General features: G+C 45.0%; 1 protein-coding gene across 1 annotated transcript in view; it reads right to left on the minus strand.

Moving 5' to 3' along the window:
* Positions 1-333: 333 nt before the first annotated feature.
* Positions 334-22,235, minus strand: part of LOC125429467 (solute carrier family 26 member 10-like) — a 74,847-nt gene continuing 52,945 nt past the window's right edge. Inside the window, exons 16-18 of the mRNA XM_048490596.1 lie at positions 5,833-5,887; positions 3,347-3,453; positions 334-716 (exon numbers count right to left, since the gene is read on the minus strand). Coding sequence (XP_048346553.1) covers positions 678-716; positions 3,347-3,453; positions 5,833-5,887 — 201 coding nt within the window. The 3' untranslated portion in view covers positions 334-677. The remainder of the gene's footprint in view (positions 717-3,346; positions 3,454-5,832; positions 5,888-22,235) is intronic.

Genomic DNA, 22,235 nt, shown 5'->3' on the forward strand with positions numbered 1-22,235 from the left:
TTCCTACGATGCCATGTGCGATGCGGCTTGCAACTGTTGTATGGGTTTCTCCTTCCTGCAGTCTAGAATGGTGTGAGCTTGGACAGGAGGGTGCATAATATAGATGTTTCTCCTGGGACTGAAATGGCAGGCTAGTTAAAGTGACATCTGGCTATCCCGTTTATGGCCCAGAAAAGAAGCTACTGGCTGAGAAGAAGAAGAGTTTGGATTTAGATCCCCCCTTTCTCTCCTGTAAGGAGACTCAAGGTGGCTGACAAGCTCCTTTCCCTTCCTCTCCCTACAACAGACACCTTGTGAGGTAGGTGGGGCTGAGAGAGTTCCGAAGAACTGTGACTAGGCCAAGGTCACCCAGCAGGATTGCAGAAGTGTGGAAACCCATCTGGTTCAGCAGGTAAGTCTCTGCCACTCAGGTGGAGGAGTGGGGAATCAAACCCGGTTCTCCAGATTAGAAGGTGCTTCTTGACTCGCTGTGCCGCCTTCTTCCCTTTGGTGTCTCCGTTCTTGTTTGGGTAAGCATTCTCAGCCGTCTTTCCTTGCAAGCCAGCACTTCATCTTGGCAGCGAGGACTTTGTATGTCTCAGAGGCAGCCAGCTGCCCTGAGTAATGCTCTCCAATCTCATCCTGCTACATATGCGTTGGTTTGATTCAGTCCTTGGCCCTGGACAGACAGCGAAGCATTATACCCAGATGGTTGGGTCCTTCTGCTCCACAGTTTCCTAAGCAGAAACCATAAAAAGAGTTCTCCATCAGGCACATCTCAGGGCAAGTCATCCCCCACCCCCCACCATCATGACAATCTGGTGTTTGAGAATAAGGATGTCCATCCTTTATCACAGGAATAAACCAGTTTTCACATTCTCAACACACACTCCCCCCCCCCTCCCAAGCCTGGTATTGAAATCACCAAGTCGGTTCTTGTACCAAAGAACAAGCTGAGCATTAATGCTTGTATGGAACCCTTGACAGATGACAGGTTCTATTCACACTTAGGTATTTGGCATAAGAATATTTAGGGTCTTTTCACACGGAGGTTTCTCCATGATTTTGGCTGCTGAGCTTCCTTAACAGTATTGCTTTTTTCTGCTTGTCTTTCAAGGGCTGCCTTGTCCTTCTTCAATGCTTTTGCAAACCGTCTTTGACCCAATATGGAAAGCACAGAGGGACATGGAAGAATCCTCAGAAAGAAAACAAATGGGATATTATATAGAGGTCTAATGCTAAGATTGACACTCAAACCACAGGGAAATCATCTGCGAGGAAAGACCTCCAGTCCTGTACCTTAATCAGTCTCTTTGCTGAATGTTTCCTTAAACCTGCTGGTATTTGGATCCCCCCCCCCCCCAGTTGCATCCAGAAGAAACTACCACAGGCTCAAATGAGGCAGGATAATTCTACCCTGGTGGTGGAAAATGCCGTCAAGTCACAGCTGACTTATGGCAACCTACACAGTTTTCAAAGGTGGCTTGCCGTTGCCTACTTCCGCATCATGACCCTGGTATTCCTGAGAGGTCTTCTATCCAAATACTTACTAGGGTCAAGGCTGAGAGTGTGACTGACCCAAGGTCATCCAGCAAATCATTCACTTTCCACGGCAGAGTGGGGATTTGAACCTGAGTCTCCCAGATCTTTGGGCGTTTCCCCACTGCACATGATCCCCCCTATGCCGCCTGCTGCTCTCAGCGCGCGGCATCCCTGGCACACGCCCGGGCGTCCCCATGATGCCCTTTGCAAGAGCGCCAGGGATGCCTCAGCTGAGGAAAACGCTTGTGTTTTACTGATGGCAGCGTTAGGAAGGCTGATAGCTGTCGCCGCCCTCTGCGTGAAGAAGTGCTGGGGGACCCCGTGCTACTCTCCTAAAGTAGCACGGGGCTTCAGGTAAGTGGGGAAAGGCCCTCTGACACCTTAACCATTACAATGAAATACAAATACAATTCACTCTCTGCTGCACACAACGAGACAACCAATAAATGTTTATGAAATTTATAATGAAGTGTCAACAGTGCAATCAAAACAATAATCCCCAATTATATAAAAATTGCAATAGAACTCAGAACACAGGAAGAAAGGCACATCTCAATTCAAGACAACTTCTCTTGATATTCTAATATCATCTTTCAGACGCTGAGAGTCAAGTATAATTAGTCCAATTGTAGGATAATTTTCAGCAATTTTCAGTCTAGCTGGCATAAGAAAGTCCAAACCACCATACAACAGATGGGACTCTCCATACAAGCTCTAATAGCCATGGGAGCTGATAGGGCCCGTATACAGGTCAAGCAGAGAATTTTTGATATTGAGAGACAAACAGATCTCCTAAAAACACCTAAGTACATTGCACCGGAACACCTAAGATGGCAAGTAACAACAGCACCATATCTGTTTTTCCTTGAAAACAGCAACACAAGAAGAGCTTTCTCATTGGCCAGATGTAATTCTCTTCCCTCCTCGCTGTTAAAGGGGAAATACAAGAAAATCCCTTATGAAAAGAGGCGCCCTCTAGGCGAAATAGATACATTAGAACACATGTTATTTAGATGTCCCACTTTTGAAAAGCCCCGAAAGGAAATCCTCAGCCCAGCCATGACAGGTCTAATAGGCCTAAACTATAAAGATGTACTGGCCTACATATTGACAGGTAGGGACCAAGAAAAATTACACGGACAACCTTGGCCCGTTTTTGTTCTTTAATCTACAAACACAATAAGAGACATCTGCCGGCTGAATAGTTTAGGGAGGGAAAGACTGAAGAAACTGTGATCCTTAGAAGATATGGTCGGAGGCCGGAGTTTTCTAGCAATGTCACTATAGGTTTTAGCAAGACTGCACAGGCACTTTACAAGTGTAATTATATTAACTTTTTAATCTTTTGACATAATCAAATGTATTTTATCTACTACTTGCTTTTTCGCGAGTTGACCTTTTAGTAAACGGTCACCGACTGTGTATAAGCGCACTTCTCAGTTTGTATTAATATGTGCTGGTCTTTGACTGCAATAAAGAATTTGATTGAGTCCAATTGTAAACAAGACTCTGGAAGCCCAGCACGAGCAGTTTTCAAAATAAGAAGTCCGCTTTCAAAGGATTTTTCTTCAGGCAAAAAGCCTCCTTACCAACGTAGCTCGAGTTGGATCGCATTCCTATGCTTTCTTGAGTCTGAGACTGTAAACCATGCTTATAGCCAAAGTGCCTTGTGTTGAATCACATTCCTATGTATTTCTGGCAGAAATGCCACAAGGAGTCCTGGAAAGCAAATGTGCTTGGCTTCCAGAGTCTTGTTCTCAATTTGGAACATCTCCTTTCGGAGGAGAGCAACAGGCCTTCCTTCTCCATGCCTTTGGCCTCTTACCGTGATCTGCTGGAGGTAGGACGCAGCGTCGTGAACGGTGACAAAAATCTGTTGTGGGTGCAGGTGATGCATGAGGCCACACAAACTTAGGGTTCGCAGGACATTTGCTGGAAGGAGAAGAGGAAACAAAGGGAGCTGTCATTGTGGGCTGGCGTCACATTTTTCAAGTGGGCGACTGGCATTCGCAAATGAGTTGCCATCAATCAAAAATCCGCAGATAGCGTTTTCCTAACACAGAAGGCTTCCCAGTGAAGACCACTCACATATTTATCTATGAGGCATCAAGTGATGAAAAAGTCAGGTGTGATTTACAAGCAGGTGTGAATTGTCCCTTACTCATGCCACAGACCGCCCACCACATTCAAGAACCTTCTCTTGGAGGACTTAAACAGATGAAGTAAAGAAGATAACTGTTCATAAAATGCAAGCAGCCAGCTTGTGCAGCCTCAATTTGCCTCGTGGCTGGGCACAGAAGAGAGTGTGTTTAACCCTTTAACCTCCACTCAGTCCCCATGTTGTTCACTTTTTAAAGGAGTGAACACATCTCCCTGCCCCCTGCCCCCACTTGGTGGGGAGGAGCTAGTTTTGAATACCAAAACAGAGGTTGAAACCCCCACTCTCTTCCCTCTTACAATATTCAGCACAGCAATTTAAGAGACGAGTGAGACCAACTTTAGTGTGGGAAAGAAGAACGGTGTCGCCAGCATAAAGTAACGTGGGCACGGTTTAGCGCTTAGTTTGGGAACATGCCTTCTGGAGGGTTGGCACTAGATCACTAAGGAATATATTGAACAAAGTGGGGGCCAATGTACAGCCTTGTTTGACCCCTCTGGTTGTGATGATATTTTCTGTGAGCGGTCCTTTTGTTGCGGCTCTTATTCTACAGCTAGTGCAAGTGTATAGCTGTTTTATGAGGAACAGTAGTCTGGGGTCAATATGTAACGCCATCAATTTTCTCCACAGTAAGGCTCTAGATATGGAGTCAAATGCCCCTTTTAAATCCAGGAAAGCTGCAACACTCTCTTCCCTATATAGTGCAAACTGAGGCTGCATTTTTCTACCTGCATTTCAGACAGAGCAGTGTAATCTCCACCTGGTGGTCACTTTGAGCCTTTCGCCTGCATGGAGACAAAGGCTGGCTTCACACATAAAATATTTCAGGGTGTCCCCGATTGAAAGGATACAACTGAAAATAAAAACTGCAAGAACTCAACTACATAGAAGAGTGGAGTTCCAGAATCCAAACTGTCTCTATATAATGCGGTTCTTTAAAAACAGTCATTTCCCCCTCCCCAGATCAATATGGATGGAGGCATGAGAGGGGATGACCCCTGAGAAAGGACTCACAACCCCATAAATTGTTTCCCTGATCTAAAAATGGTCCTATTGAGCTGCTTTAACTTCTAGTAGGGAAAAATGACATGAATGTGATTGCCATCCTCCAGGTCGTTGCTGAAAGCCAGTGTGGTGTAGTGGTTAAGAGCAGGTGGATTCTAATCAGGAGAACTGGGTTTGATTCCCTGCTGCTCCCCCTGAGTGGCGGAGGCTTATCTGGTGAACCAGATGTATTTCTGCACTCCTACATTCCTCTCGGGTGACCTTGGGCTAGTCACAGTTCTTCAGAACTCTCTCAGCTCACCTCACAAGGGGCCTTTCCCCACTTACTGTTTGCGGCGCGCTACCCGCAGCGCGAGTCATTTCTGGTGCAGGGTCGTGTTCCCCACTGCCCCGCGGTCATGAAACGTGCCGTTTTATCAGCGCCAGAAATTACTCGCCCTGAGGGGGTGGGAGAGCGGCAGAGTAGGGCCAGCTGCGTTGTCGCCGCCCGGACTCGTGGGGAGCGCCGCTGGACCCCGCGCTATTTGGGCAGAGTAGTGCGCAGCAAACAGTAAGTGGGGAAAGGGCCAAGGTGTCTATTGTGGGGAGAGGAAAGGAAAGGAGCTTGTAAGCCACCTTGAATGTTTTATTACATCACGCTGTAATTTTTTCTCTCTTTCTCACAATACTAGAACCAGGGGGGATACATTGAAAATGCTGGGGGGAAGAATTAGGACTAATAAAAGGAAACACTTCTTCACGCAACGTGTGATTGGTGTTTGGAATATGCTGCCACAGGAGGTGGTAATGGCCACTAACTTGGATAACTTTAAAAGGGACTTGGACAGATTTATGGAGGAGAAGTCGATTTATGGCTACCAATCTTGATCCTCTTTGATCTGAGATTGCAAATGCCTTAACAGTCCAGGTGCTCGGGAGCAACAGCCGCAGAAGGCCATTGCTTTCACCTCCTGCAGGTGAGCTCCCAAAGGCACCTGGTGGGCCACTGCGAGTAGCAGAAAGCTGGACTAGATGGACTCTGGTCTGATCCAGCTGGCTTGTTCTTATGTTCTTATGTTCTTATCATTTACTTTCTTCTCAAGCACATGCAAAAATACAACGTTGCCTTTAAAAAGTCAAATGGGGAAGGGACAAGATCACCCACTCACCATTGCAAGCGGCTAAGTGCATCTGCACACCTGCTTTTTGGCATTCAATGCACACCTGTAAGGCAAAGCAAGCCATTACTGGGAAATCTTAGAGATGCCTTTAATTATAATCCACCCTCATAGGTCCCTCACAACACCTCCATGATTGTCTGAGGATCTGAGATGGTGTGCTTGTCTCCCCTATAGAATGTCATAGCTGGAAGAGCCATCCAATCAAAGGATCCCTCCAGACTGATCAAATGGTGGCTGTTTGCAGCTGGAGAAGATCCACTCTTTATATCACATTAGGGCTGCCAGCTTTGGGTTGAGGAATACCTGGAGATGTTGGGGGTGCAGCATGACGAGGATGGGATATGAGGAGGAGAGGGTATAATGCCATAGAGACCACCTTCCAAAGCAGCCATTTTCTCCAGGAGAACTGATTCCTGTCACTTGGAGATCAGACACAATGGTGAGATCTCCTGGAGGCTGGCAAGCCTATGGCCCCTTCTGCACATGCAGAATAATGCACTTTCAATCCACTTTCAATCCACTTTGCAGCTGGATTTTACTGTGCGGAATAGCAAAATCCACTTGCAAACAATTGTGAACGTGGATTGAAAGTGAATGATTCTGCATGTGTGGAAAGGGCTTATGTCACATCCTGGCATTATGGGCTACTTCCTGTTTTTTATTTTCACCCAAATCCTTGGATTTCTAATGAATAAATTAAATAAATAATCACCTGTCCCAATACTGATCCTTTGGGGGACTCCGCTCCTCACAACTGTCCATTCATCTTCTTGTAAGTACACAAGTTTAACTTGAACAGCAGTCGTATTTTATATTGAGCCAAGGCTGATAGAGCCCAAATCAACACTGATTGATTCATTTCTGGGCCAGGTGAGACACAGGTGAAGAGCTCTGAGGTCTGACTACACATAGAATCATAGAGTTGGAAGAGACCACAAGGGCCATCAAGTCCAACCCCCTGCCATGCAGGAACACACAATCAAAACACTCCCGACATATATAGGTAGGTTTCCACCCTGCAGGGAAAAGTGGCTCTTTGGAACCATTTTGACTGGGCAACCTAAGCAGTTGGGAAGGCTTAAGTCTTACTCTTCCCTGAATTGACCCCCTGCAAAGCTGACAAAAGTGTCAATCTGGAACAAGATTTGGGGTGGACAAAAGGCAGAGGGGTGGACAGTTCAATGTGCAGCTAGATCCTCTTCCTCTTCCTGGCATCCAATTTCTTTTTGCCTTATGTGACCCCCACACAACAAACCTTCCGTACAAAAGAGTAAGCTTAAGATCTATTTGCACATGTAAAAGGAGTTGACAGCCAGTGAGGATATCACCTTTGGAAAGATTTTCTATTTTATTTTCCTCTGTAAGGAATTAATGGAGCACATCCTACCACTCCACTGAGCAAAGTTTATTTATTTATTGCCCTGACTTGACTGGCCCAGGCAAGTCTGATATGGTCAGATCCTGGAAGCAGGGTTGGCCCTGGCTACAGTCACCAAGACATTTCAGGGCCATTATGCAGAGGAAGGCAATGGCAAACCAGCTCTATTAGTCTCTTGCCTTGAAAACCTATGGGGTTGCCATGTCAGCTGTAACTTGGTGACACTTTAAACACACACAATCATTTATTTAAAAGTTTGCACCCAATCCTTTTGGTTCAAGTCTGAAGTCCTCCTCCAACATAAGGGGTTCTTCCATTGGAGAAAGAGCCACTTAAAGGAGCTCATTTTAGCTTGGAATAAGAGTCCCTGGAGGATGGCTGAATTTACCCCAGTGCTCACAGTTAAAATCCACTGGCAGTGATTGTAGCAATGGCTATTAGCATAGGCTGATTCCGCACGGGCCAAAAACAGCAGTGTGAAAACGGTGTGAAAACAGTATAAACCCTTTTACATCATTTTAAACCCTTTTACACCATTTTCACACTTCTGTTTTTGGCCCATGCGGAATCAGCCATAGAAAGTGAAAGAGGATCAGGCAGCCTCATGGAGAAAAGGTCTATTAACTGGTACTAGCACAAAGTGACCAAAGGGAAGCTCTGAAAACCAGTGCTCACAGACAACAGCAAGGAAAGTCCTTGGCCTCTGTGGTCTGTTTGCTGGCCCTCCAGGGCAGCTGATTGGACAACTGTATGAAGCTGGCCTAGGGAAGTGGTGAGCTCCCCTTTCTCTGGAAGTCCTCAAGTAGCAGTTAGAACAGAGATGCTCTAGGCCAGGGGTAGGGAACCTGCGGCTCTCCAGATGTTCAGGAACTACAATTCCCATCAGCCCCTGTCAGCATGGCCAATTGGCCATCCTGGCAGGGGCTGATGGGAATTGTAGTTCCTGAACATCTGGAGAGCCCACCAAACACTACCAACAGCTCAGCTCCCTCGACCCAAAGGAGAAGAAGAAGAAGAGTTTGATTTATATCCCCTTTCTTTCTTTCTGTAGAGGATCTGGGCATTGATTACCTTTCACTCTTCATTAACAAAACACCTGTGAAGTAGGTGGGCTGAGAAGCTGTGACTAGCCCAAGGTCACCCAGCTGGCATGTGGAGTGGCCAGGCTAATCTGGAATTCCCCAGACAGCCTCCATTGAAGCCAGGGTGGCAGAGCTGGGCATCAAACCCGTTCCTCCCAGATTAGATAATAATGCTCTAACCCTCCCACGCCACTGCTCTCTCAGCTCCCATCCACCTCACAGGGTGTTTGTTGTGAAGGGGAAGGACAGTGTGTAAGCCCTTTGAGTCTCCTATAGGAGTAGTTCTCAAGTCACTAGAGTTGATAACTTCAAAGGAAGAAGGGTTTTATCAGCCCGCCCGCAACAAGACCCAAGGGTGGGAAAGGTCAGTTGTTTTGAGAAAGAGCTCTGCCGCTTTCTCACTCACCTCATCCGCCAATTCCTCTGTCCCAGGCCAAATCCTGACAGATCGCATCTCCACCGGAATTTATTTAATTTATTTCATTTCTTTGATCCCCCCCGCGGACAAGTCAAATTCCAGCTTCCATCACTGAAGACACAGATGCATTATTCGGCAAGAAAAGACCAGCTGACTCTGGTAGGGTTTTCCATTCATTTGTTGGATTGCTCAATAAACCTGACAGAGTTCCACTTCTACTGTAATTGGACGCCATGAAGGTTCATTCTCTCCCTTCCCCGCCACTTCTCCAGGTACCGTCTGATGAAATCGATATATAAAAATTTGTTCAAATGTTTCGGACCCATGCTGCATTTATCATCCTTATGGGGCAAGGACCACATTAGCGTAAACAGGTATTTAGGCATGCCAAGCTAATGGAAGGAACAAAGGAAGCCGTCATTCCCGATACAGGTAGACTGGCTGGCTCCTTTTCATCTCAAAGTTACCGGTCAGTGGCTTCTTTAAGGCTACCGCTAGAACTCATCTCTTGTTTTTTTCCAAACCACCACCCATCTAGGAATGCATTCCCGTTCTTCAGCCTTGCCATCAGAAGTCCAAACCCGCGCCTTGTGTGTGGTGTAGTGGTTAAGAGCTGGGATTATAATCTGAAGAACTGGGTTTGATTCCCCCACTCCACCTGAGTGGTAGAGGCTTATCTTGGTGAACCAGGATATGTTGCCTCACCCCACGCTCCTTACAGACCTTGCTAGTCACAGTTCTCTCATGAATCCTCCTCTCAGCCCCACCAACCACACAAGGTGTCTGTTGTGGGGGGAGGAAGGGAAGGGAGCTTGTAAGCCACCTTGAGACTCCTTACAGGAGAGAAAGGGCGGGCATAAATCCAAACTCTCTTCTTCTTCTTAATACCGCCTTCTCCCTTTGCAATTGAACCTTTAGGGTTGCATCCTGCAGACCCATTTTGCTAGCAGAGATGCATTCCTCTGTGAGAAACCTTCTGCATGCAAGGAGATGTGTGGGATAGCCTCCCCCTTCACTCTAATCGCCATCCAGTTCCCTCACATTAAACTTCCTCCACAAGATTCACTTCTTTTTGCAATATTATTTGTGAATTAATAAATCAACATGATACATTAGGTGTGCATTATATATGTTTGTTTTGTAGTGTGTGTGTGTGCATTGTATGTTGAACTGCCACACAACTGATGCATTTAACCCGTACAATGCACACACACCATACAAAGGAATATGATAAATAATCTGATGACTCTTTTATGAATATGGCCATTTGTGGATTTGTGGTCTCCTCTGCATTGAGCATACATTCCCTTAGAGCTGTATTCTAAGAGCAGCAGTGGCGTAGTGGTTAAGAGCAGGTGCATTCTAATCTGGAGGAACTGGTTTTGATTCCTGCCTTGCCAATTTGAGCTGTGGAGGCTTATCTGGGAATTTGTGATTAGCCTGTGCATTCCCACACACACGCCAGTTGGGTGACCTTGGCTAGTCACAGTTCTTCTGAGTTACTTCTAGCCCCACCCACTCCTACCTTCTGTTGTGGGGGGGAAAGGAGTTTGTAAGCTCCCTTTGAGTCTCACAGGAGAGTAGTGGGGATATAAATCCAAACTCCTCCTCCTCCTCCTCCTCCTCCTTGCCTCCTCCTTCTCCTCCTCCTCCTCCTCCTCCTCCTCCTCCTCCTCCTCCTCCTCCTTCTTCTTCTTCTTCTTCTTCTTCTTCTTCTTCTTCTATTCTCAGTTACGCACATGTTTCCCCTTGTCAGAACTCACTGTGCACTTAGATCTGACTCTCCCCACTGTTTCTGAAACGGGCCAGAATGCAATTTTTTCCCTTCCCTTGGAAAGTGAAGGAAAACAAAGTGGATTCAGACTTCTAGAACAGGAGTGATAGACCCCCCCCCCCAACCCTGTTTTTTTTAAAAAACAAACAAACCTAAAGCAAATGGAGCAGCCCAGGCAGAGTTTGCTCACACAATGGGGGTATCTGTGTGTGTGGACAAAATGGCTGCTCAGCTCCACAGTCCCTAGACCTAGAGTGAACAGGAAAACACAGGAAAACACCACAGCAAAGCAAGCAGCCGCAAGGAAAACACTGCATGCAGAAATGGCCTATCATTTCAGATTTCAGAATCATTATACTGCTTGTTTTATGACTTGTTTTGCAATTTATAATTCCTCACACACACACACACACACACACACACACACACACACACACACACACACACACACACACACACACACACACACACACAATTTTATTGCAGCGTTTTCACCTCCAACAAAAGAGGTTTCACTCCAGGTTCCTTCCACTCAGGATGCATGGCCAGAGCAGGGACTTCATAGTGTGGAGTGTGAGCACCACAATTTTGTGAGCACCACATTGTATGAGCACATTGTGTGAGCACCACCATTTTGGAACAGCTTCCTGTTGGGTGTTTTCAATTTTACGTAATTTCACACTAGAGGTGCAAATGTGGAGGTTCCTGTTTAAGCACTTATAGGAGGAAGAAGAAGAAGAGTTTGGATTTATATCCCCCCTTTCTCTCCTGCAGGAGACTCAAAGGGGCTGACAATCTCCTTGCCCTTCCCCCCTCACAACAAACACCCTGTGAGGTAGGTGGGGCTGAGAGAGCTCCGAAGAACTGTGACTAGCCCAAGGTCACCCAGCTGGCGTGTGTGGGAGTGCACAGGCTAATCTGAATTCCCCAGAGAAGCCTTCATTAGCTCAGGCGGCAGAGCTGGGAATCAAACCCTGTTCTCCAGATTAGATACACGAGCTCTTAAGATCCATTTATAAATTAAATATGATCTTGGGAAGATGCTCAAAGTTCTTGGGGAGAGGATACCTTGCACTCCTAAATTTGCAGGTGATTTTTTTAAAATGACTGCTTCTACAAGAAACCTGTCAGATTTCAAGCATCTATCAAATTCTGTCTAGCTTTTCTACCTGTGTAGCCCTCTTCGCTCAGCCTTTGGAGACAAGCGAGGGCAACCAAAAAAATAGTAATACCCTTGGCACAAAATTGCTCAGAGGGGTTCGCACACACCTGATGCATAGTTAACGCATTTTTTAAAAAAAAAAAAACTCTAATAAAATAATGTACTGTTTTAAACTCCTTTTTGCCCTGATTTAATGGTTCATTTAAAGCTTTATCTAATTGAGGCTGTAAGTGATTTTCACTGATTGCAGGAATGGTTGATTGCATTGATTTAATGTTGTCGAAAGGAATAACCACCTCCATACCCAACACACACACGAGACTTTTTGTGCAATTAAAACAGAGAATCTCTCACCCTTAAGCAGTTTTATTGCTAGGGTTGCTCCGAAGTGGCACACAACGGCAAAACCCCTCTGAACTCTGGCTGTCTTGAAAACCCCATGGCCAAGTGGCCATGCTGGCAGGGGCTGATGGGAATTGTAGTCCATGAACATCTGGAGGAGGTTGGTCACCGCCCCATGGGTTGCCCTCCTGCTGACTCTAATTTGACTTGACTTCACTTTACAAACACACACACATATCCACCCATTCACAAACTGTGCAAATCAGGACTTTTTCAGCTCTGGTCCGTTGACCCCCCCACCCAAACTTTGTTCTGGGGTCAGTACAGCCTACAGATCAGGGTGGGAGTCTGAAATTAGGGAGGGAATCACTGTTCTCTTCTGAAGCCAACAGCAATGTCATTTATTGGTGGAAATGCAAAACTGCATACAGTCTATTCAGTCATATAAGACTCTTTTTTTAACCAGTGTGTGTCCCCTGCAGTTAACGAAGAACTGGTTTAGGGGCTCTGAGTGGCTTACTTTATTTTGGAACATTTAGATTTTGCTTTTCCGTAGATATTACTCCCAAAGCCACTCACATTAAACAAAGCGTAAAAGCCACCAAAACCAAATAACAATAAAATTTAAAATGCTTAAATCAACCAGGGATAACATTTCTAATCCAAAGATCTTCCAAAATACTTTTAAAAGTTTAAAACTAAGGCCCAAAGAACCTGAAGCAACTCTTAATATATAACCGTTCAAACTTCAGTCAGACTTTAAGTATTTGAGAATAAGAATGTTACCAACCTAAACGAGTCTGGTTTGATACCAAAATTGGAGTTTCGTTTAGCATTCCTTTGCCTTTGGGATGAAACTGGAGCTGTCTTTCCTCCTCAATCAAAGTAGTTAAATCCTGTAGTAAAATAGATGTTAAAAATCAGCATCCATTTGTGAATACTGTGGTGTAGCGAGGGACTAGCCATGGCAAATCAATGTATAGCCGAAGGCAGTGGTGGGATTCAGCAGTTCGCACCAGTTTGGTAAAACTCGTACCTAATTTTTTGTTCAGTTCGAGAACCGTTGTTAAAACTGGCTACTACAGTAGTTAAAGTTCCACAATCTCCTCCTCCCAGGGTGGAGGGGCTTAGCAGTATGGCGCGGAACTGTTGGCTCCACCTCCACCCCACAAGAAGTTCCCTCTGCAGGTAAGGGCAGAGGGTGGCCACAGCGGAGGGGTGAGGGGGGGGCTGCAAACTGGTTGAAGGCTTTCAATGGCGTATCACTGGTGTTGTGTAGTATCTGACAGGACAGAAGTTTAGTAGCATTTTCCGAAGATGCCACAGATGCAGGCTAGCCACAGATGCAGCCATCAGGAGAAAATGCTACTAGAACACAGCCATAGTCCAGAAACCACATTAACACTCCTTAAATGGCAAATCACCTGAATGTCTCTTGCCTTGGAAACCCAACCAAGGGGTCACCATAATTCAGATGTGACTTGACAGCAAAATAATAATGATAATGATAATGATAATGATGATGATGATGATGATGATGATGATGATGATGATGATGATGATGATAATAATAATAATAATAATAATAATAATAATAATAATAATAATAATAATAATAATAATAATAATAATAATAATAATAATAATATCTGGGAGATCAGAGGCCATGAAGTCAGGAAACCTTTAATGACACCCCTCAATAGCCTGACCCACCCCTCAAAAGTTGTTGTGAGGATACAAATGGAAGAGAGGAGAATTCATATAAGCCAATATCCCCATTGGAGAGAAAGGTAAAATAAATCTTCACCGATAATAAAGCTAAGAGATGGAACTGGACGATGAACCTCCACCAATATGAGCAGGACCATAAAGTGAGTCCTGGTTCTATCATTGGCAGAGGGACATTCCATCTCGTCTGGCTGCGAAAGCCCTCCAGACTCTCCACCCCACCCCGGGTAGCCCCCCCCAGTCCTCCAATCAGTCCCCTGCCCTTGCCCTATCTAGGCTTGCTGTATTGTTTACCCTACAGCGGGCTTTACTGCTAGTGAATATAATAAAATAAACAGATAAATAGAAAGGGTGTAAAAACTACACATGCCTCAAGCATAAAGATAAACTGAAATGCGGAATGTAACAAAGAATACAAGCGGATGAAAAATAAAAATGCTCACTGCCAATCAGCACAAAAAGAAATGAAAGACACCCATACTGATACATCCCAACTGAGAAATCTAACCTAGGATGAAACTGTGCAGATGGAGAGGCGGGGCTATGCAAATTGACCAGGTTTGATTCCCAAGAGTCGATGTCACTAAAAGTGATTTCCTCACTGGCGATTAATCCTGGGATAGTCACCCAAAATATCCAGGGGCCCTCGAGATCTCCTCACAGCCGAACACAGATCAGTCTCATTTCTTGCGCCCCCCCCCCCCATCACGGGATTTTCCTGGACCTGCTTGTATATGCACCTTTTTGAAAAAAACACTCCAATGGGAGGTAATCAGAGATGGGGGCTACACATTTGAGAGTCCATAACTTTGGCCCCCATGAGCCAAACTTCACCAAATCTGGGTGGTATCATCATGAGGGTCTCCTAAAGACACTCTGAAATTTTGGTGCTGCTAGCTTAACAATTGCACCCCTGACAGCAGGCACCCCCCCCCACCCTGCTGGGCAGGCCTAGATGTGTTCACTAGAAACATGCTGCAGCGAGGATGTTGGAGCCTGGATAAAACTGTGCCAATTCTTTTGAACCTGTTCATTTCGCACATGCAGAATAATGCACTTACACACTGCTTTCAGTGCTCTTTGAAGCTGTATGAATAGCAAAAAATCCACTTGCAAACAAAGGAAAGTGGTTTGAAATCGCATTATTTTGTGTGTGCGGAAGGGGTTGGTTGTACCTAGATTAAATTTTCAGTGGGAATTCGGCCTGAGATCATTGGGGGTAGCCTTCAACTTGATGTTTTCCTGGAGGGCAGTCCTCTATGTGCAAATGTGGAAAGTAAAAATGAAAGACTCTAGGAGCTAACTTTGCTGGTAAACCCCACAGGCAGGTGATTCAGCCAACCCTGAGAGGGACCCCACCCCACAAACGTGCAATAAGGGATGAGCAAACATTCCCTGCTTTGTTTCCTACCGTATTCATTTACACTAATGTCAAGCATTTCATTTCTCCACTGGCACTGTTGGTTTTGTCAATTTGTTTGTATTGTGACCGTGTGCGGTACATTTTTATAAGTCATTAATATGTGCAATGGATGTCTAATAAGATGCAGATTGGTGCAGGAACGGGGTTGGATCCCAAGCCAAATTTCAGCAAAATGGAACGGCAGGTGCAGTTTTTGCCAGTTTCCCCCCTCCTGCTGCTGACCTTCTCCATCATGCTGTGTCCCTCCCCAGGAGCACAATTTTTGGGAACATTTTGGGCTGTAGCAGGAGGCTGCAGGCAAGGAAAGTCTGCTCCACTGACAGACATCTCTTCCATCAGTGAAATCGTTCCGCCTGATCAAAGCCAATAGGAACAAAATCCATGCAAAGAAGCAGGACACTGAGAAAATAAACACTTTTCGTTTTGAATCATACCAGGGAGAAGTGAACTCAACACAGGGTGTTTTTTTTCAGGTTAAAACAAAAGGGATGAGACATTCAAGACCATCCCCAGCTCTGGTGCGTCCCTTTGCACTCTGCAAAACCCACAACCACATACTGTTGTTGTTAACTGCAGGAACCAGAACACATTTTTTTCTTTTTGTATTTCTGTACTGCACGCCGCACAGTGCTCGCCGGGGCTGAGTTTGCAGCCGCTTGTGAGGCCTGTCAATCTCTTCTTAATACAGCCTCCCTCGGCGGGCTCTCTGATTTATTGGGAGCTTGAACTGAAAATCCCGCCGTGGGTTTCTTTAGACTTTGTTCCTCTCCTGACCCCCGGGTTTCAAAAAGCTCTCCCTCTCTTAACGTTTGGATATTGTCACTTGCCATTGTTGTGAATCTGGTAGGGAAACGGAGAAAAAGACTCTTCTTCAAGAGGTGGAAAGAGTTTCAAATTGTTCTTTGCAGGAACAGGGTCTCTCAAGGAGCTTGAGACCTGGAAACTCAATCAAGTGATCAATAAAACAAATATCATAGCTAAGGGAGGCAACATTGAGATGTTGAGAAGTCCCAACATTGCTATTTTTGCCTCATTTCAAGTTTCAGATGATGTTGTAGGTTTCAGTCCGTCTCACGTTCATTGTTTCTCCACTTTATGGAATGCCACATTGTGCAATGTTTACTCCACTTGTAGGCCATTAATAAGCAGTTGATAGAAAAATATAGTTGGAACAATGCTGTTTTTTAACAGAAAAAAAATCCAGCATGAAGCAGCAGCAAATGGTAGTGGGAGGTACCCCAGATTCTTTGCTCACCAGGAAGACACAAAAGCGAAATGATACTGGAATCAAAACAGCAAGAATGCAGAATTTGGCCTTAACCCTGAAGCCCCAATCCTGTTTCTAGTTACTTCAGCCCAGCTCTATAACTTCAAAAAATAAAGTAAGGGAGTTAACTGATGGGCTTAATTTGAACAGCTGTGAAAGAAACCCAAGGGAGAAATGACCAATCTGCTATAAGGGACTGTGGGTGATAGAAGTAGAAATAAAATCCAGAGGATGCTTGTATTTTATCTTATTTTTGCCTTTTAATTCATTGTGCCTCTCTGACCTATCCACCAAGTAAACTGAGTACAAAAAAAACTTTTGACTGGACCCGGAACAGGGGAAAATATGGTGCCAGGGTGGAACATGTCTACTTAAAAGAGTTTTGAAGTTTGATGCTACCACTGTACTTTTGTTGCTAGCTTCTATCTCTAGCATAGGGCTACAGACAAGAATCTTCCTTTCCTTCCTTCCTTTCCTTCCTTCCTTCCTTCCTTCCTTCCCTCTTTCCTTCCTTCCTCTCTCTTCCCTTCTTCCTTCCTTCCTTCTTCCTTTCTTCCTCCCTCCCTTCCTTCCTTCCTTCCTGCCTGCCTGCCTGCCTGCCTGCCTGCCTGCCTGCCTGCCTGCCTGTCGCTCCCTCCCTGCCTCCCTCCCTCCCTCCCTTTCCTTCCTTCCTTCCTTCCTTCCTTCCTTCCTTCCTTCCTTCCTTCCTTCCTCCTTCCTTCCTTCCTTCCTTCCTTCCTTCCTTCCTTCCTTCCTTCCTTCCTTCCTATTCTTGTGTCAGATTTCGATTTCGAATAATTCCTTTAATGGCATATAAATAGTTTAACCTTAACATTGCAAGATAATAACAGCCTTTACAACTTCTTGACGAAATAAAATGACACCATTAAAAAAATTTAGCTAACTGCTTCCAACAGTCTATAGTTGCATGTTTAAAAAGATATATAACCCTGTTTATCTGTAATGCCTTCTACCCATGGCAGGAAGGGGATTATGTGTTTCTTCCCATCTATCTCATAAAAGGGACACCAACAGCATATGAGATACTGTTTCCACAGAACCTATGCCACACTGGCATTTCCTTTATGTGTTCCAAGGTGGCGTCCATACAAGAAGAAGGCAGGCATTACACCTAGCTAAGGTGATTGCTCTAATGCCAATCGGCCTCAACCATAGAGATAAAGGTACTGGCTACAATTAATCTATCCATTATGGTATTCCCAGAGAGATCGGGAATATGCTTTGTGTCTTCTATTCCTGTTCTCTGATATTATTTTCCTTTTTTTTCCATCTATTCCCTCCTTCAGGTAAGAGGACGCCCCAGGGTGTGTTGTTACCCTGCCTATGGAGTGCTCAGGCGCACAGCCTGTCTGCACTGTGGGGAACCGTTTAGGGGGGGAAATCCCAGTGCTTATTATGGCATATTCACAATGCAAGCTCTTCATTTGAATCCAAAATCATCTCAAACCCTGAACTGGCTTGTAAGGAGGCTAGGAAGTTTCAGGATCACTCGCGTCGCAGCCCGGGCTTCCAGGGAAACTTGGCAGGCTGGACTGCATTTTCCATTTTAATCTTGCAAGTCAACCTGACTCGACTCTGTTTTATAACGGAGTAATAAGCAAAGCAATGGATGCTTTTCACCATTGCTAAGAGCTATTTTCCTCTCCTCGATTCTTCCAAGCAGTTTTGTCCCCACTCTGTTTTGCTGCACGAAATGCGCTTGAGCAGGGAAATAGCCACAGGTGTGCTCTCTGTATGCCATTGCTGGTAGGAGCTACTCGAAATGGCCCTCATTGAATGTGTGGAGGAGAGAAGTCCCCTCGGCTGGAAAACCTGAAAGCTTTTATGCGGTACATGATTGTGCAAATCCACCCTGTGGCATCGGAGTATGAAGCCTGGCCTCCCACCCTTCTCCAAAGGAAGGTTATTTATAGTTTTCATTTTCTAACAGTGTCTCCTTCCCGACCTTGAAGCCGTGCTTATGAAAAGTAATTCCACTATCATTTATCAATTAGCTGGCTGGGGTGGGGGCTGGGGGGGTGGGAGTGGCTTTGCAATACGACCTGAACATTTATGATATTCTTAAAAACCAAGAGGTGATGCTTAACTAGAATATCTGATTCTGTCTCTCTCCAGGTTACTCATATACACGTCCATTAAGTATGGAAGCGCCTCTTAATCTAGACTCAGGTGTTGAAATATGATGGGGGCGGGAAAGGAATCACTTTTGCCGTTTTGAATGTGAGTGTGTGGCCATGCCTCAGAACTGGTGTTGTTGAGATGATTTGGCCCTGTTGATGTTCTTTGATTCTTGTCTGAGCGCTGCGTTTGGTGGTTCCTATGTAGACTTGCCCATAGCTACATGGTATGCGGTAGACTCCTGCAGTAGCTAGAGGATCCCTCTTATACTTTGCTGAACGTAGCATTTGTTGAATTTTCCTAGTGGGTCTGTAGATTGTTTGTAAGTTATGTTTCTTCATCAGTTTTCCTATGCGGTCAGTGGTTCCCTTGATGTATAGTATATGTATATGTATACATATGTATATGTATGATGTATGGAGAGAATGCTGCTAGAACACGGCCATACAGCCCGGAAACCGCACAGCACTCCAGTGATTCCGGCCATGAAAGCCTTCGACAATACATTGAAAAAGTCATGCTTTATCCACTTTCGGAAACCACGGGGATGATCTGATCTGTAGCACAATGAGTGCGGGAGCGGGGAAAGCATGTGCATAACTGAGAATCTGACCTGAAGGGAATATATACTCACTATCTGCAGGGCAGACCACAAGTACATAATGGCCTATATTTTCTTAAATCAAATCCAGCTTTAGACAGTCTCTGTCTGTCTGTCTGTCTGTCTGTCTGTCTGTCTGTCTGTCTGTCTGTCTGTCTGTCTGTCTGTCTGTCTGTCTGTCTGTCTGTCTATCTATCTATCTATCTATCGAGTTTTATATGCCGCCCTACCCCCGAAGGGCTCTGGGCGGTGAACAACATAAATATATAACATATACAATTAAAAACCCATTAAAATAAACACAGCGGTCAATATATTAAAACGGGCGGCCAGTACAAAAAACCCTGATAAAACCTCCCAAAGAGAGGGGGGAAAGGGTCCCATAGATGGTAAGGGACCCCAAACACAGGAGAGTAAAATGGGGAACTTATCAGCGGCTGGACACTCCAAAAGCCCGGTGGAACAGCTGTGTCTTACAGGCCCTGCGGAACTCGCCAAGGTCCCGCAGGACCCGGACAGCTGGAGGAAGAGTGTTCCACCAGGCAGGGGCCAGGGCTGTGGGGCGTCCGCCCGAGGAGGCCAGCTGCATCAATGAGGGTTAGACTATGTATAAACTGTTATTCAGCATAAATGTAGGGGGGGGAAACAGTGTTTCACCGATGCATAGCATGTGCTACTGCACATGATGTGCTTTGGTGAAACATCACAAAAAAAAATTCATTAAGCAACAGGTACATGCAACTGTGCATTCAGGACTACTCCATCCACCTACCTTCTTGTATCAATAGTATAAAGATAAGGAAGATGCACATGCAGCGCAAACACACTCTGTGGAAATGCTGGAAATAGAAAAACCTGAATAACTGAGATTCCTAATTCATTGGTTCTAATTTCGAGACAACGCCGCTTCGCAGCAGCGGTAACATATAAACGGAGCTTAATTGGCTTTGAAACAAAAGCAATGCAAATAGGAACAAACAAATTCACAACACCAGCAACAAAAAAACTGGTGAACAACAAAACCTCACACAAACAACATATGGAAAGAGACAACTAGGCAACAATTCTGCACCAGAAAACAGATAAGGGCAAAACATGCTTTAAATTAAATGTAGAACAAAATAGCAATGTACATCTGCTTCATTGGCACAATTTTTTTCAGAATGCAGAACTGAGGCCCCTTCTGCACATGCAGAATAACGCACACTCAATCCACTTTCACAATGGTTTGAAAGTGGATTCTCTGCGCCCACAGTAAAAAATCCAGCTGCAAAGTAACTGGAAAGTGGATTGAAAGTGCATTATTCTTGCATGTGCGGGGCCTTAGTGTCTCTGTGCACGATTCTAGAGGTCATACAGAATTCCGATGTAAATGGGATTTCATTTTCAGTGTTGTTCCCTGGTTAGTACTTGGATGGAAGACCACCAAGGAATACCAGGGTTGTTATGCCGAGGAAGGCAGTGGCAAACAAACTTCAGTTGTTATTCGCGACACGCAGGAATAGTGCACTCCAAACCGTTTTCAGTGCTCTTTGAAGCTGTGCGGGATAGCAAAATCCAATTTGCAAACAGAAGCTGTGGAAAGTGGTTGGAAAATGCATTGTCATGCAGCGGAAGGCCAAAGTCTTTGCCTTGAAAACTCTATTGGGTTCTCATCAGTTTGCTGCAACTTGACAGGACTTTACACACACACACACACCCCACACACATGCACAGGTAGTAGTTTAGGGTAACCAGAAGTGGTGGCTATTTACTGCTTATGTTGATGGGAAATAATTTCTACTCCAGTTGCCCGAGGATCAGAATGCCCTCTGTCACCTGCACATTACTAAACGACGTTCCTAAAATACAGCCACTTCCCTCTTAAGATTTTATTTCAGTAGACAATGAAAAAGCCACAGGTGTACAAAACAATCCAGAAATCTATTGATCTTCCCAATGGAGTGCTCAAAACTGCAGGGAGATACAATATGCCCCATGAGGTTCCCTCCCCCCCCCAAAAAAACTGATCCAAACAAAAATATTTAAAGAATGTAGGAAAGGTAACCCTCCTGTTGATCCCCTGTTCATAAAAGATACCTTTCACAAACGTTACTGACCCACGAGGTGATGTCACATCATGATGTTTATTAGGCAGACTGTTTTCAAGGTGGTTTGCCACTGCCTTCCCCAGTCATCTACTTTTTACCCTTCTCATATCCCCGGAGGGGATCTACCTCTTCACAGATGCTTTTGGGGTAGCAAAATATCTCAGATCCACAATTATATATGTTAAATGATGGTCCTTTCAGCACAGACACTTTAAAACGTTTGGAGGCAGGAAACAGAACGCTTCCTCTGTGGAGTTCTGCATTGTTTCTACACCAAAACATTTTATTTTCAGCCTCAAAACGTTTTAAATGGGTGCCCTTTTAAAACAATTCTTTAGTTGAAACGTTTTCAAACTGGGTTTCACTCTGTCTGTGTGTGATTCTTTTTTTTTAAGATTGTGGTGGTCCCAGATGTTATGGACTATTATTCCCATCAGCCCCCTGCTAGGGATGGCCAATTTCTGGCAGGGCTGGACATGGGAATTGTAGTCCATGACATCTGAGTGCCACCAGCTCACCACTGTTTTAAGATACCCCTACACCTCTCTGCCTTCCCGCCTTCCCTCCATGCTATTTTTTTAGCTCATTCCTGCCTCTCACCTGGTTTTCCAGGTCTTTATTTGGGTGGAAACGAATACCATTGAAGGAGGGGACTGCAAAGATGCAAAGAATTGCAGTAACTCTTGCCATGTAAACATAGAAACAAATATTCTTCAACAAAGCAGAGGGAAGAGGAGAAATAAATAAAATGGCGTTTCGTGGAAATCCCCATTTGGAGGGGATGCGTATGGCTATACATCGTGGTAAGTCATGATATATATATAAAAATAAATAAAGGTTCGCAAAAGGGTCATCTCCTAGTTAGCAGAAGTTTGCCAACACAGCAAGGCCGGAGACAGTAAGTCTAGGGTGAAGTAGCAGCTAACCTTTAACATGATTGCGAGTTCATCCAGACTTAGACTGGTTCAGAATCATGGTGCCCAGATG

The sequence above is a fragment of the Sphaerodactylus townsendi genome, linkage group LG03, assembly GCF_021028975.2.
Source record: "Sphaerodactylus townsendi isolate TG3544 linkage group LG03, MPM_Stown_v2.3, whole genome shotgun sequence".
NCBI classification, from domain to species: domain Eukaryota; kingdom Metazoa; phylum Chordata; class Lepidosauria; order Squamata; family Sphaerodactylidae; genus Sphaerodactylus; species Sphaerodactylus townsendi.